The sequence below is a fragment of the Pomacea canaliculata genome, linkage group LG5 (assembly GCF_003073045.1).
Source record: "Pomacea canaliculata isolate SZHN2017 linkage group LG5, ASM307304v1, whole genome shotgun sequence".
Lineage (NCBI taxonomy): Eukaryota > Metazoa > Mollusca > Gastropoda > Architaenioglossa > Ampullariidae > Pomacea > Pomacea canaliculata.
Genome location: NC_037594.1, coordinates 20614717 through 20630486, shown reverse-complemented (window position 1 = coordinate 20630486; position 15770 = coordinate 20614717). Strand labels below are relative to the sequence as shown.

The 15770-nt window shown below is 39.6% G+C and overlaps 1 protein-coding gene across 1 annotated transcript; it reads left to right on the top strand.

Annotated features, from left to right (window-relative positions):
- The first annotated feature begins 2070 nt into the window (after positions 1 to 2070).
- LOC112565074 lies at positions 2071 to 4837 on the top strand. The gene is made up of 3 exons (XM_025240327.1): positions 2071 to 2221; positions 3454 to 3567; positions 3941 to 4837. The coding sequence occupies exons 2-3, from the start codon at positions 3516 to 3518 to the stop codon at positions 4267 to 4269; spliced, it is 381 nt and encodes a 126-aa protein (XP_025096112.1). The 5' UTR covers positions 2071 to 2221; positions 3454 to 3515; the 3' UTR covers positions 4270 to 4837.
- The last annotated feature ends 10933 nt before the right edge of the window (positions 4838 to 15770 follow it).

Here is a 15770-nt window from a genome sequence, read left to right as displayed (position 1 = left end):
CTATTTATCTCTCCCTCTCTCTCTTTCTGTCTATTTTTGCAAACGTATATGCCAAAAGATAAGGATGTACGCATTAATCAAGGGGGAAAAAAAAGAGAAGTAAGAACGATACAATCAGCAGTAGACAGATTGAGACAAGCGTGCAAACAGACAGGCGGACAGTTGGACTAGTGGACTGATGTAGAGAGAAGGATGATAAAAGCAGACCAAGAAGGCAACTACAGATGCTTTTTAAATCGTTGTGAAGACAAATGAACTTGCGCGCTCGAGTACACACACACACACTTTTCACAAACACACACACTCTCTCACACGCTAGCTTTTCTACTAAGAATGCATATCAGCAAAATTGCGTGACTTAAAAATAATCAGAAACAACATGAAAGACAATAAGATTTCGTAGTTTCGAGATTTAAAAGTATTTGCCATCAACGGCAAAATATAAAAACAACAATGGTTAACATTATTCTTTCTGTTGTTGCTGCAACTGTTGCCGATGATGTTTTTCACAAGTAAGTATAAACTCGGGGGATTTCAAAACTGGAAAGACCTCTTTGTTAGAGAAACTGAAACTGAAGGGAATTCCTTTGTCGTCAGGCAAACTTCGTGTCTGACATTAGCTTTCATCAACACTCCTCTTCGTGGACCTGAGGTGCTTGACACATGTAAGTGAGGGGTAAGCCATGCATGACAAGGTCTCCTGCATCGCAAAAGAGAGCATTGTTCTTTGCACAACATATTGGGAAGAATGCCACTGCATACCTGTCCAAGTAAAACATTATTTTACCCTTTGGCCCGTCGGCACAAAACAGATTTAGTAAAAGATTTTTATAGCAGGACACCCCTTGCATTAAATGGAGAAGACATTAAAAAAAACCAACGAAGTTTTAAATAAACTAGAATAAACTCTGGCTGTCATAAGGACCTTATTACAAAACTTTTTCATTAAAATAGTTTATCATAAAAGTGTGCTTTCTTCCTGGTCATTTATAAAAGTTATGCTTCTTTTTTGGAGCTCAGTGAAGGATGGATGAGAAAACGAAGTAGAAAAGAAGAAGAAGATATTACATTCGTTCCTTTATAAGAGAAATACTATGGGAGGTTACTCTGATGGGGATTTTAAATGTAATCTCAACCCAGTATCTCGCCAACCCTGCTTATGGCAGCATTTTGCGCCAGAACAGATCCTCCCCCTCCCTCCTGTCCTCACATCCTTCTGGGAAAAAATGATCAGAAGGAATGATTCATGTACATTCGCCTTATTTCCACAGTGAGCAGGATTGAGAAGGTGGACTCAGATGCAGGTGAGAAGATGATGTCAAAGGGAGTGTATCACGATATCACGTGCTGGGCTGTACGCTCACATGCAATATTCCTTATGACAAAGGAGCTTGAGTTAAAAAAAAAAAAAGGCTGGAAATGGAATGAGAAAGTTCAAGAAAGATTAGTCGGTAGGCAGCAAGAGAGAGAGAGAAAAAAAAGAAACAGGAATGGGGGATCTGAGCCGGGAACTTGTCAGGTTTGTTGGGGTTTTATGTGTTTGATTGGTACAGCGGGGATGGAATTTTATACGTTCAATATCTGTTTAGTTAGTCTTAATGTTTATTAAAGGATTTAGAGATGGTAGATGTGCAGTCTGTGTTAGCCGTGAGTTTGCTGTCTATATTCTCTTTTGCTCCTTATCTTTCATCTCTCCTATCCTTCTACTTTGGTCTGTCAATTCTCGCTACCTCTTTCAGCTCCCTTTCCGCATCTATCTTAACAATATTAAAATCAAGTGAAATCCCCCGATACAAACAGAACCAAACAAAACTAATTGAAAACATCTATCAACAGCAATTACAGTCTTGTTGTATACAAATCAGCACATCGTGAAGCAGCAGTTTGAATGTCAGTATGTGAATGTAAGTACATGACTAACAAATCTCAGTACTGTCCTTAAGAAGAATGTTCACATCCCGTCGTTCAGTTCCTGTAAACTGCACTCTGTCAGCTCCTTGACATGTAAATTACTCTTAGGTCACGACAGCACAAAGACACAAAGGTTGTGTGAGAGCTGGAGGATGGTTGGTGGTGAGGGGAGGAGGCTGGAGGGGAAAAAGCAACAAAATCTCTTACGTCACGAGCCTTTATAAAGGTGAGAGGACAGTTCTTTCCAACGCCTGGCATTTACCTATTATTTGTCCTCCAGAAGTTTGGAACCGGTCTGCTCCATTGGCAGGTATGTGCTGCTGGTCTCTAATCTTTTTTGTCTTATTTGTTATCGTCCTTCATGTTCCTATTTGACATTGTGTGTGGGGGGCTGAGAAGTGCATGTATATGTATAGGTAATGTCCGCTGACACATTCGCCTTTCATTTGAAGGTTATGTCCTTTCATAAGCCAGTGACAGTCAGCGGATACTCACTTTGCTGACATGGAGGCTTATTTCTTACCTTTTTTTTTCTCCTCAGCTTTGTTTCTAAGTTTAGTTCGTTGCAGCTTGTTACCATGTTCGGCACAGCTGTCACGTATACATAAATCATCTTATGATTCTATTCATATTTTTTAACTCTTAGTTTAAGAGAAGCAGTTAAGCTCACTTCGTGCACAGGCTTTCTTTAAAACGTGATGGCTAGATAGTGACTATGAAGGTTTTATTGTCGTGTGAACATTTGTGTGGAATTTCACATATTCAGTATTGTTCTTTAGTAACAAACCTGTTGATAGTACTGGGAATAAAAAAGAAATTAGTTGCATAACGTAAACAGCACGCTTGATATCAAAATTTAGAGTGTTGCAAGTGTTATGTCTGCTTTTTTAACTGTTGTTTGTAGTCCAATATTTAAAGAAATTCGAGGAACTGTGTTTAGCATTTATATACAAAATACTCAGTTTGCATCACTATGGTCTCCATTCATGGTAAGCCACGTCACAATTTAAATCGTAACATTTGATGGATTGTAAAAGTTGAAACCATCACAGATTTAGACAATTGCAATCGCGGTGTTTTCTTTAAGCAAATCAGCGACCGACATGGTTCACTGGGTGCACACCACATCTCGAGACACTCCACTCATGGGTTGTCGAGCAACGCCTAAACACAACTCTTGACACGGTGACGCGGTCATGTAAATCCGACAAAGACCTACATCTGGACATACTCTAAACACGTACCTCCTCTTCTAGTGGTAAAAGTTACAGTAAAACGAGGCTAAAAATGTATTATTAAAGAATTATTCACCCTGTTTGCGACAGCACAACAGCTGGATAGCTTCTCTTATGAAGGGAAGAAGAAACCCCGGGTAAGTCATGTCACTTCTGTAAAGCATGAACAGTACGACAGTCCTGCGCGTGCCCATCATCCAATAGTCCATCTAGAACTCATTTGTTTCTCCCCACAGCAAGCCTGTATTTACGGTAAAAAGAACAGAAATCATAGAAATGAAGACCACGATTTATTTTTTATTTGCAGAAGGGTCTGCTTGCTGCTGACCTCATCCGAGCATCTCGGGAATCACAAGATTCGCAGTCAGCATGAAGGTTCCAGTTCTCCTGATTTTCCTGGGTATCTGCTCCACAGCTCTGGGTGGGTGGATCAATCCTGAAGCTTTTATTTGGCCAAAGTGATCAGCACACAAGTCACGGAGTAGACATATGCCATGATGGCAACACCTCATTAGTCATGCCCTCTGTGTAACGCCTTCCTTCCTTGATGTCAGAAGTTAGAATTTGTATCAATATGCCTGCTGGTTTTTTTCTAACAAAATCATTAACCCTAACTCCAAGAGTCATTTTTGTTTCAAACTAATAGTAGTGACACGTTTCATTAGCTTGTCGCCAACATTAAGGTAAATTTCATTTCCATCTTGAGCAAATTCTCAATAGTTATGATTAACCTATCCTCAGATTACTCTGACTTCGCGTGCCTGAAGATTTTCTTTGTGTCTGTCTTCGCTCAGGTCAAGGTTTCGGAGGATTTGGAGACCCATCAATCTTGGGAACCGGCACAGGTCCAGTACAGGCCCCTTTTTCACTGCAGAACCCGCTTAGCATGGTTATGTTGTCCTCTGCTCTGGGAATCGACTTCCACAAGCTTATTGCCCCGGCCATGTTGGCCCAAGGAGGCGGTGGCACGCAAGGCCACGGAGCGATAAAGATGATGCTTCCAATGATGATGAGCGGATTTGACCCCAGCGCGGCCATGATGGTGCCTCTACTCATGAATGGCGGAGGGGGTCTCACCTCCAACCCCATCGCCTCCATGCTGTTAGGTCACGCGGTAGCGTAAGGCCTGCAAGAGGGAGAGGGTTTCGTTGTGAGGGTTTCATCTTGCCAACAAATTTTGGGACCTGAGACAAAGAGGGGGCGGGAGGGTCCATTGTTGCTTATATAACTTCGGTCCACTTCATGACAACATTCACACCAATCTCTTCGCAAAGTACAAGTAAGGGATTATTGTTTGAGAGATGTTCCGAAAGCTTTCTCAGTTGCCTACAGTGATCCCAAAACTATTCTCTTTTCTACACTGAGTGAAAAGACGTCATTGAAAGTGATTGGTTAATTTGCTCAATCAATTTACTATCTTTCGAAGATGTAGCTATGGAGAAAGTCAGATTATAATAGGTAAGACAATACATCTAAAAAAAATTTTGCCCTTCGGGTGTAAGCAGAAAAAAGATTTGACGACGGTACTCAGCCTACATTAGATCATAATTTAAAATCGAAACAAAATATTATTTAAATGAAACACCTGCAAGCAAAATGAAATAAAGTTTGACATGATGGCTGGCTTTTCGTGACTGTTGTGAATACAATGCTCATGTTTCTTATTTCCTGAAATAAATCTTTTGCACATATTTGTTGGTTAATTGATTGATTTAATTATGAAACCTTTTATGCAGTTGTCTCACTGCGAATGATGAGAAACGTTCTTTTAATGAGAGAAGCAAATCTGTTTAAAATAGTGGCTTTCCTGTGTATTACTAATATCTGTATTTTCTTCTGTAGTAACATATTTATTTGTTTATAATAAAACATTTAGAATACAAAATCTAAATTTCTAACAATCCTGCAAAAAAAAATGTAAAGTATGTTGTTTCATGCAAGTTATTGATATTTCTCTTGCAGCAAATGGCGTTCGGATCATTCGCCATTAGCAGGTCTCTGGTTGTCGGCCTGGTGTGGTCTGTGTGCTTTAAACTTCCTTTTTCTTCAAGAAATTATTCGGGAAAACTAGGTACCAAATTTACAAAGATGAAAGGGAGGAAGAAGCAGATTAGGCTTAATCTTCTTAAAATCTTGTCCTGGACACGGTGAACCATTTATGATTACTTCCCTTCTGCAAAACTACCCCCCCCCCCCTTTGCTTTGTCCTTCTTCTAGCTGATGAAGTGCTGCCTTATATATACCATGCAAGGATTCACGAACCATTCAAAGATCACTGCAGGGTTGCAGCTGGCATTATGCAGTAGTAATTATCTGAAACAATTTTCTATCCACCTGTCTTTTTTTTTCTTGTGTTTTTGCGTGAGGAAACACCCTCGTCTAGGGCTGACAAACAGCCTCAGTGGGCTAGTCTTTGAATTTTTTGTCTCCCCCTTTGTGTATTTTTTAACGCCTTGAAATTTTCAGTTCTTTTCCGTCTTACATCATTTTTTTTTATTATTTCCATTTTTATAGTATTCTCCGCATAACTTTTTGTGTTTTGTTTCATTTGAGTGTAGCAGAATTTCTCGAGATATAGCCTCTGGCACGGCTGTAAGCAACAAAAAACAAATGTCTGTCTGTCCTTTCTTCGTTGTTCTTATTTTATCCAATTAAATCCTCTAAATAAATCAAAAGAAGACGTCAGTTGAAATGCCACGGATGCACACATGAACAAACCCAAACAACCCATGCATTTACGAGCGCATCCCTTGTCGTCACTCCAGTGCCAATGGCCGTACCTGCCTGAGTGATGGACATCAAGAATTAGCATACTGTGTCCTAGGAAGGGAACGGTGGACATTTTAGCGGAAGTAAGAGACATTTTAAAACATGACTTCCTGTAGCTCGCACTCAACTTGTCTGTCATTGTGCTGACATAATTATGGCAGCAATTCATTAGCGTCTTGTGTCAAGGAGCAGGTAAACCAGCTTATCTCCCCTAAAAGACATCCTTGCAATAAATTGTCGCCGCTCTTCCCAAAGCATACAGTGCGCTGCTGTGGGAATTTGTAATGTATTGCGTAAATTTACTAGCATCAGCATGTGTCAGTGTGTCAAACAAATGCAAATTTATTGTTAAAACGTTCGCCCATTAAAGAGCGCGTCCAGAAATACGTAGCTCAAAAATAACATTTACTGTCACTGTTGACAACTGGAAGTGCAACGATGACATTTAGCTTAGCTCCAAAAGAATTTTAGACCTGTTTATATTATTTACTGTATTTAGGCTCTAAATTTATTTTGGACTCTTAAAAACTTCGCCAGGGTTTTGAAATCGTGAGATTGTGCATATTTGTATGTGAGTAATATACTAAAGGCTTTTCCATAATAAAAAAAATAGCAAAGTAGCCATTGGTTGATTTATTTAGAAATGAAGGACATTTAATATTGACTGACGCATTAAATCCTGTCCTTTTTTTTGTTTGTTTGTTTGTTTGTTTCTTTGTTTGTTTAATTTTTGTGTCTTGCTTAGCTTGAGGTTGATAAATATTTTAAGTCCCGCTTTTCTTAATTTAAATTCTGTGAGCGTCTAAATATTTGTAACACCTTGGTTGCTGCTGTTTTTTTAATTGCTATTTTTTCCTTTCTTTTGTTGTTGCCAGTCAAGCACAGGATGTTGGCAAGCGTGTTTGTCTCCCTTTCCTTTTTTCTCCCTTTTTATGATCGCCGCTGGCGAAGAATCCCATTCCAAGGATCCTTAACCCTTAGATTCCGCTGACATATGTATGAGTTTAACAGACATAGATTTAATCAATTTTGTAATCATCTACTTCATCATTGTCCCCCGGTTGAATCTTTGGCAGTTAATAGAACATATCTGAGGTCGAATCTGCAGTTTTAGTGCAAACGAGACAAGCTGGCGTATGAAGAAGGGCGTGTGGAGGCAAATATTTTATACATGTGTGCGCAACTTGACTAGTGAATCGATGACCTCCCGGGACAACGTGCTGCTCTATAACCCATGTAGAGGTAGGAAGGCTAAACGAATAGTTAAACTGACATAATGACAGCAACTGTGTATGTGTGTGTAGGCTCGCGAACTTAGAGGAGACAAATTTAATGATATCCGCTAACAGCTGTAGACAATGACAATGACAACCATAAACAAACTCCAGTTATCTTTGACGTGTACCAGCCGTCTCTCAGCTTATAATTGATGTTTTCAATAAGTCATCGAGCTTGTCTTTTGTATTTTATACACAGCTCTTCTAAGGAGTCATTTCAAAGCGGTACAAAATTGTACAAATTAATACATTTAGTCAATAATTACAACTGGATAAAGTAGTCATTTCTACAGGTCATAGACTTACTGAAAGCCAGAACTAACTGAATTAAGAACTTTAAACCAACTTCACTGGTGCTTAATTTCACCATGACTAGTTAATACGTATACTTTTTTTGTGAATGTCACGAATCAGTTCCGTCCCTACTTGTTTTGAAGTTAGCTTAATCCCTTCGCTGCTGGTAAACAACATGTAACAAAGAGCCTCGAGTGTCAGCGAGGAAAGGGAGATCACTCTCGCGACATATAAAAGGAAGCAGACGGCATTGGCGGACATGAAAGAGAACGCTGTGAGTGTGTGTGTGTTTTAAGATAGAAAGGTAGATGCCAGTAATAATATCTTGTATAACCAAGGTTTGTTGTTCTGTGTGTACAGGCAAATATCTTGCCTAGCCAAGGTTTATTGTTCTGTGTGTACGGGCAATTGTGTTAGAGCCCTGCTGATCTATGATTAGATCTAGACGACTCCTCGATCGCCTGATGTAAGACACCCAGCAGTGTGTAGGCGGGTATACCGTTGACTTCGTGTCGAAAATAAACTTAAGTGTAGCACTAAACGTCTGATTATCATTGAGCTAATATAATTGAAACTTTGTGTTGATAAACAGAACTGTGAGAGCCAGGTGTTTCCTACACATAGACGACGAGAGTTGAGATTAAGATTAAGAGCTAAGTGTGATTGATCGGAGAAGTGCCCCAAAGATAAACATTGTATGTATTCTTAGCTGTGTGTCGCCAATAGAGTTATTGTGTAGAGGCGAGCTATTATTATGCATACGTGTTTTGTAATATGTAAGTCCTGAGCCATTCGAGCTTTTTATAACATTACGTCGACAGCCTCAAGCAATGTTTATTTTGTGTTTTGAAAGAACACGTACGACGTCGTGTATGTGTGTTGCCTGTGAGTGCACCGGCGTCCGTGGCAGTGAGGGACCGTGTATACTATTGATTACAGCTCAGTGTTTAGATGTCCTCATATCACCATCCACAAGGAGTTTTGCTTTACAGTCGGAGACATTATTGCTGCTGCTGTTACAGTTATTACAGATTCTGATCCTGGATTTTAAAAAAAACAGCTACATGTCACAGGCTAAATAAGTCATTAAGAACGTGAGTCTTCTTTTTTATGCATATTATTACTGGGCGAATACAGTGGAACCTCGGTTAGCGAACGCCTCGGATAGCGAATATTTCGGATAACGAACAAATATTTCGTAAAAAATTTGTCTCGGATAGCGAACAAAATTTTGGATAACGAACAGCCACGTGAACCACACATGACCGACCAACATGTCATCATTCGCGCTCGAGACACAGTTACGATCGGTTGTTCCTTATCTGTGCGCATCCTTCTTATTTAGTGATTTTTTACTTTATTTCAATAAGAAAATCCTCAATCATGGCTCCAAAGAAAAGTCTGTAGAGAAGTCTTTCCGTAGCAGTGCGATAGGCAATAGGAGTCTAAACATGTTCAATGTTAATGCGATGTCGTATTACCGAATAGTTTTACAAAAAGGCAGAAGCAACAGACACTGGACAAGTTTTTTTCCTTCAACCTTACAGCGACAGAAAAGGGAAGTTACCCCCGATTTTACAATGTCACGTGCTCATGGAGGGGGAATCCTAGCAGTAATTCCACCCCTTCCTCCCCAAACCTTCATCCACCCACGTCAAAACAGCAAGTGTTCTAATGTTTAAATGCTTTCGTTAATGTTTTTATGTTTATTTAACTCCATTTATATTGTATTATAACTGTTCTTTTTTTAAAAAAAAATACCTTTTAGCCTGTAGCTTTCATATATTAGCGAATCAACGAGGGCTGTGAACCAATTAAATCTATTTCCTTTATTTCTTATGGTTAAAAATTGTTTCGGATAACGAACAACTTTCCAGAACGGATTATGTTTGCTAACCGAGGTTTCACTGTACGTGTAGATAACATGTAACCCAGCGGTTCTCAACCTTTTACTTGTGACGACCCCCCTGACGAACACCGTACGTCCGCGACCCCCTTAGCCAGCTAGGTCGGGTGGAAGAGGGGGGGGGGCCTTAGCTAACCTCGAACGCCGCGTCGAGAAATCAATGCAATTCAAAACGGAAGAACAAAGTTCGTATCTGCAAAAGTATAACTGTTAATGAAATTTTACTAAAGCAATTCTGCGGTGCTAATAAATATTATTTTATTGGACACTCACTTTGACTAAGGAGAAGGTTGAGCCTGCTTGCTGTTGCATAGAGAAGCGAACCTGTGCGATGTTGTACCCACTGCTATTCGCAGCTCAGCCTCTGCGTCCACACGATTCTGTATTTCGACTTCAGTGCTGCCAATCTGAAAATCCTTGCTCACACATATACGAAGTGAAAATGGCAGCAGAACTTTCATTGCTTTCTCAGAAAGGAGAGGATATTCACCACGCTAATCCAGAATGTGGCACTGGTTGACCATTTCAGGATCACTCGAAAGGTCGATGAGCTGACAGCACGCTTGTGCTAGGATCAGCCAGAAATGGATTACGAATCCAATCGTGTCACATCAATTCAGCGAAGTAATGCTGAAACCTTCTTGCAGTCCGTCAATAATTAATTCTTCACCTGACAAGATTCAAGTTGTCAGCCTTGCACTTACACAAGCACGGGAACATATCAAAAATATTTCTTGTATCTTTTGCGTCCACAACGAAATTTTCGGACGAAAGCATTCATCTTGTCCATGTTGCTTTCCCTTGCACACAACGTTCAGCTCTCACCATAGCAGCAGCCATCGGTTGTTCTTAAGCCCCCACCCGCACTGTCTGGTCATGGCCTTATGTCAGGGACCTATAGAGTTACTAAGGAGTGAGCACGGCGAGCGAAAGGTGTGAATGATGTCGTTTCCTAAATGAATGTTGTTGTTTTTTTTAAAAAAGAGTGTGACTTCAGCGATGAGAGAATCCAAAAGGCGCCTTGATCACACCACTCGGTACACAATCTAAGCTAATTTCACTAATACCAGTATAAGAAACTTTTAAAAAAGGACCACCTTCGCGACCCCTTGTAGGCACGTCGCACCCCCCAACAGTTGAGAACCGCTGATGTAACCGATGAGATCAGGAAACGGCGTCACAACACCTGACAGAAATTGAACGAACAGCTGTTATTAGCCAACAGACAGACATCGATTGGTCGATGTGAAATAGTGTTGAGGGACAGTCACGTGACAGCTTTCTCGTCTAAACAACACTTTCCGACGACAAGTCGACAGATTATAACCCAAAGAAACCTTAGAATTTGAAAGCGTCCCTGCCACCTCCAAACGGATAGCGAGATAAAAAAAATGAGCATCTTAACAACAGCGTTTGCCTGTGTAAATACCTAAAACACTGTTGTTGAATGTACAAAGAGCTATAAGTGTATTTGAAAGTTTGGCTAGAACTTGTATATAAGACTTGGTAGTGAAATACCTGAAAAGTAGATATTCATCATCTTACATCTGAAGAAGAACAAACATCCCATGGGTGGTCATCAATATTAATTTCCTTTCTCAATCTACTGACCTCCCTACCCCCTTCTTACCTCTATCTGGTGTTTTATGCTCTCAATACAACCATGCTCGAGCAAATGAAAGTGCTTTTTAAATGAAATATTGTTAAATAGTAATGTGCATGATATATACAGTGGAAACCTCGGTTAATGAACATAATCCGTTCTGGAAAGTTGTTCGTTATCCGAAATGTTCGTTATCCGAAACAGTTTTTCCCATAAGAAATAAAGGAAATAGATTTAATTGGTTCTCAGCCCCTGTTGATTCGCTATGTACAACTCTGACGTCTGTGCGAGTGGCCTTGACCTGTGCATGCTGATGTTTGTGGGTGTGTATCTTGAGAATGGAAAGGGTGGATTACTTTGAATTCGGCAAGTCTTATCTTGAACGTATCATTATCTGGTATCATTAGACATTATTCCATCATTAGTTTTTTACTGACATGTAAATCTTTCCAAAGTTAACGTACAAACAAATAACTGAAGAATTTACAGAAGATCTTCGTAAGGATGTTTTCTAAATCTTAAAAATAAAGTCTTTTTACGGGTAAGACTTTCCGACTCCGGTAGCCTCTGTGTTTATTTTCTTCTGTCTGTGAATATTTTTACTGTTAATGTTATTTGCGTCGCTATGATATAGTTTAATGTGAAATCTGTATGAAAGACCCCTACAGTCATTCAAACATTAAACAGCGCTCCGGCTATGAAATATTTCTCATCGTGCAAGAGAGACATAAATTGAACCTGCAATGCCAACAACTATACTGAAATCATTAAATTCCACACACTCCTCTATATTAACATCATTAAATGCCACACAGTTTTCTATGCAGCAAGAAAGCTTTGTGACTCCTTTTAAACCGAAAATAAAATCCCTCAGCATTTGATAGAATGTAAAACTTCTGCTCCATAACGGTACGATCTTACACACTGGTCTCGGCCATCTCACACACAAAGAAACCCTCCATGCTTATCATCACTTGGAAGGCAACAGGCGGTCAAAACGTGTTGCTGGGTGCACGAAACGTATCCTCCTCCTCATCATCATCATCATCATGTAGAGGAGGTCACTTCTCGATTGTTCCTTCTCCCGAAAATTCAAGGGTCCCATAAAGTTTACTGAGATAGACTTCATAAGCAGGGTTCTATCTGTATTACTTTCTTATTTTTCTTGTTGTTGGCTGTCCGAACTCTTGCTCAAAATCCAGCTATCCCACATACAATTACTGATTGGATTCCCCCTCCATGAGCACACGTGACATTGTAAAAACGGGGGTAACTTCCCTTTTCTGTCGCTTTGAGGTTAAAGGAAAAAACTTGTCCAGTGTCTGTTGCCTTCTGCCTTTTTTGTGAAACTCTTCGGTAATACATCACATTATCATTGAACATGTTTAGGCTCCTATTGCCTATCGCACTGTTAGGGAAAGACTTTTCTACAGACTTTTCTTTGGAGCCATGATTGAGGATTATCTTATTAAAATAAAGCACAAAAATCACTAAATAAGAAGGATGCGCACAGATAAGGAACAACCGATCGTAACTGTGTCTCGAGCGCGAATGATGACAGCTGGTCGGTCACGTTGTGGTTTACGTGGCTGTTCGTTATCCGAAATTTTGTTCGCTATCCGAGACAAACTTTTAACGCATGTTTTGTTCGTTATCTGAAATATTCGCTATCCGAGGCGTTTGCTAACCGAGGTTCCACTGTGTATATATATATATCATATAAGAGAACATATAAGAGAATATGTTTGTGTATGTGGATTTTTTGGGAGGTAGGGAGTGAACTCTGACATGCACATGTCTTGCAGCACGTCTGGAAATGGCGTCATGCTTCATCAAACAAACACGAATGGCCTCATCCTTCGTCAGACTGTAAGTATTCAGAATTATGGTATTGTTATGTGTACATGACATAAGAGTCAGAAGTGCTTTGTTACAAGTACTATAGTCAAAGGCGATTCAATGCTTATACTGATATATTAAGCTGCACGTGTGTCACAAATATGTGTATAATTATATGCATATATTCTATATCATGTCAAATATTTAATACACTTTCATGCAGTTTTCACATTAGTTGAAAAGTCTAATAAACTAGAGTGCCATTAATATTAATGGGGAAATTGATGGCTTACTAAGAACATTTCAACTCCTGGGGCTTTTGTGCCGTTTCGACTAAAAACACACTGTTTAAGTTTTTATTGCACTTGGTGCACACCTTTGGGGTTTGTTTGAGTTTTCTTTTTCCTCTTTTTATACTTCTTTCTTTCAATTTTGACCCACGTTCGGTGGACGTAGACTCTATTTATTCCAGTCTGTTTGCGAAACTCACCAGCCAGTACTAGCAATCGAGCTGTAATATAAGTTTATTCTTCTATAGTTTAATACTCATAGTTTGACCACACTTCATCCTTCTTGACTGCTTCGTGTGACTTTCCAAGCAAAAAATTAATTTTTAATATGTAAGACGTTTCTGTCTCAGGAGTCTTTGATACACAGCCAATTTGCATGTGGTCGAGACTGACTTTTCTTTTTGATTATTCATTGATTGTAATAGGTTTTTTTCTGGATAATAACTATCAGGATGTATCTGGCATATAAACTAGAAGACAAAAAGCATTTAACACCCAAGAATATTTTAATGGTTTGTAAATATGTTTGTAACTATGTTTCAATACCATATACACAAGAAGTGTTTTAATAAGTACCTTTATGTTTGCAGAGGATACCTGGTTTTGGCTGTGAACATTCTCATCTTCGTATTCTGTGCATATGTTCTTTTTTCCGATGAAACAGTCAGAACTTTGCATGCTAAAGACACGAAAAAAGATCAAAGCTTGCAAAGTCCAGAATATTTTGATTTTGAAAATGGAAACAAAACTTCTGCCAAAAAACATAACCACAGTGAGACCAATGAAATCTACATCAAAATCCAATACGACGAAAGATCAGAAAAAGATGGAGAGGTTTCTTTAGAAGGTCTCACCACAGAACTCAAACTATACAACGTATGACCGAGGCAAATAATGGGACAGAAAGTGAAGACCAGAAAGTAACAATTTCGGAGCCAACAGACTTTCCTCAAAGCAGACCTGCACGGAGAAAGAGTCTGAGGAACCATCGGACAAAGACAAAGAAAAAGCCAGTCGTGTAAACAGTTTGATGTCCGCGGAGATTTTCAATTTAAGTAAAGACATCAAGGCGAATGATAATTCATTTCACGAAGCACTTCTCAACGAGTCAGCTGCAGATGACTTCTCAGTCACCAGGTCCAGAAAGTTGAATCAAAGCATCACCGTCGCCCCGGCATTGTCGAGAGCAAGCAGAGTTAATGTTTCTGCTTATATATCGAACCTGATTTCCTGGGAAGGATCCCCGGTCCTGTCTAGAGGATGCAGACTAAAACATTTAAACATGACCAGCATGGTGTTCGTCAAGGTACACAAGTCAGCCAGCAGCACCATCGCTAACATTCTGGCGCGCTATGCCCTGAGGTATGGCCTCCACGTGCGCTGCCAAAAAAAAAGGTAGACCTTTGACCTTTGCAATTTGCTAGAACTGTTTGTGCTCGTCTTTTGTGTCTTTAAAAGAATGTGATTATCAAAAGATCGGGAGCGTGGATGAGGAAATGAAACAGAAATAATTAAAAGACTCGTAACGTTTTGGTGTGTAGAGCGGTAGGGTCCATACTTTTCTAGTTGCCAGTATCTTCTGTGAGCACCTCTCCTTTGCTGAAGTTCTTTTCCCAAAAATTTTAAAAAGTATCGGGTTGAGAGAAGAAGGTATGATGATATCTGTTTTAAGGCATTAATAATGATTTCATCTAGATTTGTTTCTTGTGTTCAAATGAAAAATAGAATATTTTAGACATTAGACGATTAATTTTTAACAAAAAAAGTTATTTATTAATTTATGAGAAAAGATTTTTTAATTGTGATGAGTACATCTTTTATTCAGATCTTGAACAGTGATAACTACCTATATAGAATCAAGTCATTACAAGATAATACATGGCTAAAAGTAGGGTTTTAATCGCATCGAGGAGAAACTATTCCTTAGTATTGTAATTTATTACTTTCGTTGCAGGTGCCAAAAACTAACGATTCAACTACTTTGATGAAGCCATCACTCGGGACTCGGTTTTCCCGCCCTACTCGCGAATGCTCTCACTACAATGTAATGTTCAACCACATGATCTTTAACCGCTTCAATTATCCAGCGGCCTGATGACTAATAATTACCTCTACTCGCCAGCATAAGGCCACCCAGAAGAGAGTTTGTGTCGAGTTCTACTATTATGGTTGGACAGAATCTTGCAAAAGAAAATTCAACATTAGTGATCAGAGGAGGCTCTAAGCTTCTTTTTAAGGACCTATCACCAGTTCAACGCCACTAAGCCAGAGCTGCACAATTCTTGCTAGCACACAGGCCTGTTCCAGAAAGCAAAGAGACACCCAGAAACTTTCGCTTAACCCACGCGATATCTGCTGAAGGCGATCTTGACCTTGTCTTCGGTGCTGAGAATTTCGAAGAGTCCCTTGTAATCTCTTGAAACGCAGAGCATTGCTTACGAATGATAAGACTATTGTTACATGAAGACATCAATGCAAGTGAAAACTAAAACTGAATTTCGTCATGTCCAGTAAAGACGTTGCTGTTCAAAAGAGTACCAGATGGCTGATGTCCTCTGTACACCATTTCTACAGGATCTTTTGGGACATGTTGTTAGCTGAAGGCATTGATTATTCTGGAATTGCGGAGGCGTTTCAGGAGAGATT

Bases quoted from the DNA above. Each gene is read 5' to 3' on its own strand.
- LOC112565074 (XM_025240327.1), top strand. From the start codon at position 3,516: ATGAAGGTTCCAGTTCTCCTGATTTTCCTGGGTATCTGCTCCACAGCT. The intron at 3,568-3,940 runs GTGGGTGGATCA...GTCTTCGCTCAG, and splicing joins TATCTGCTCCACAGCTCTGG to GTCAAGGTTTCGGAGGATTT.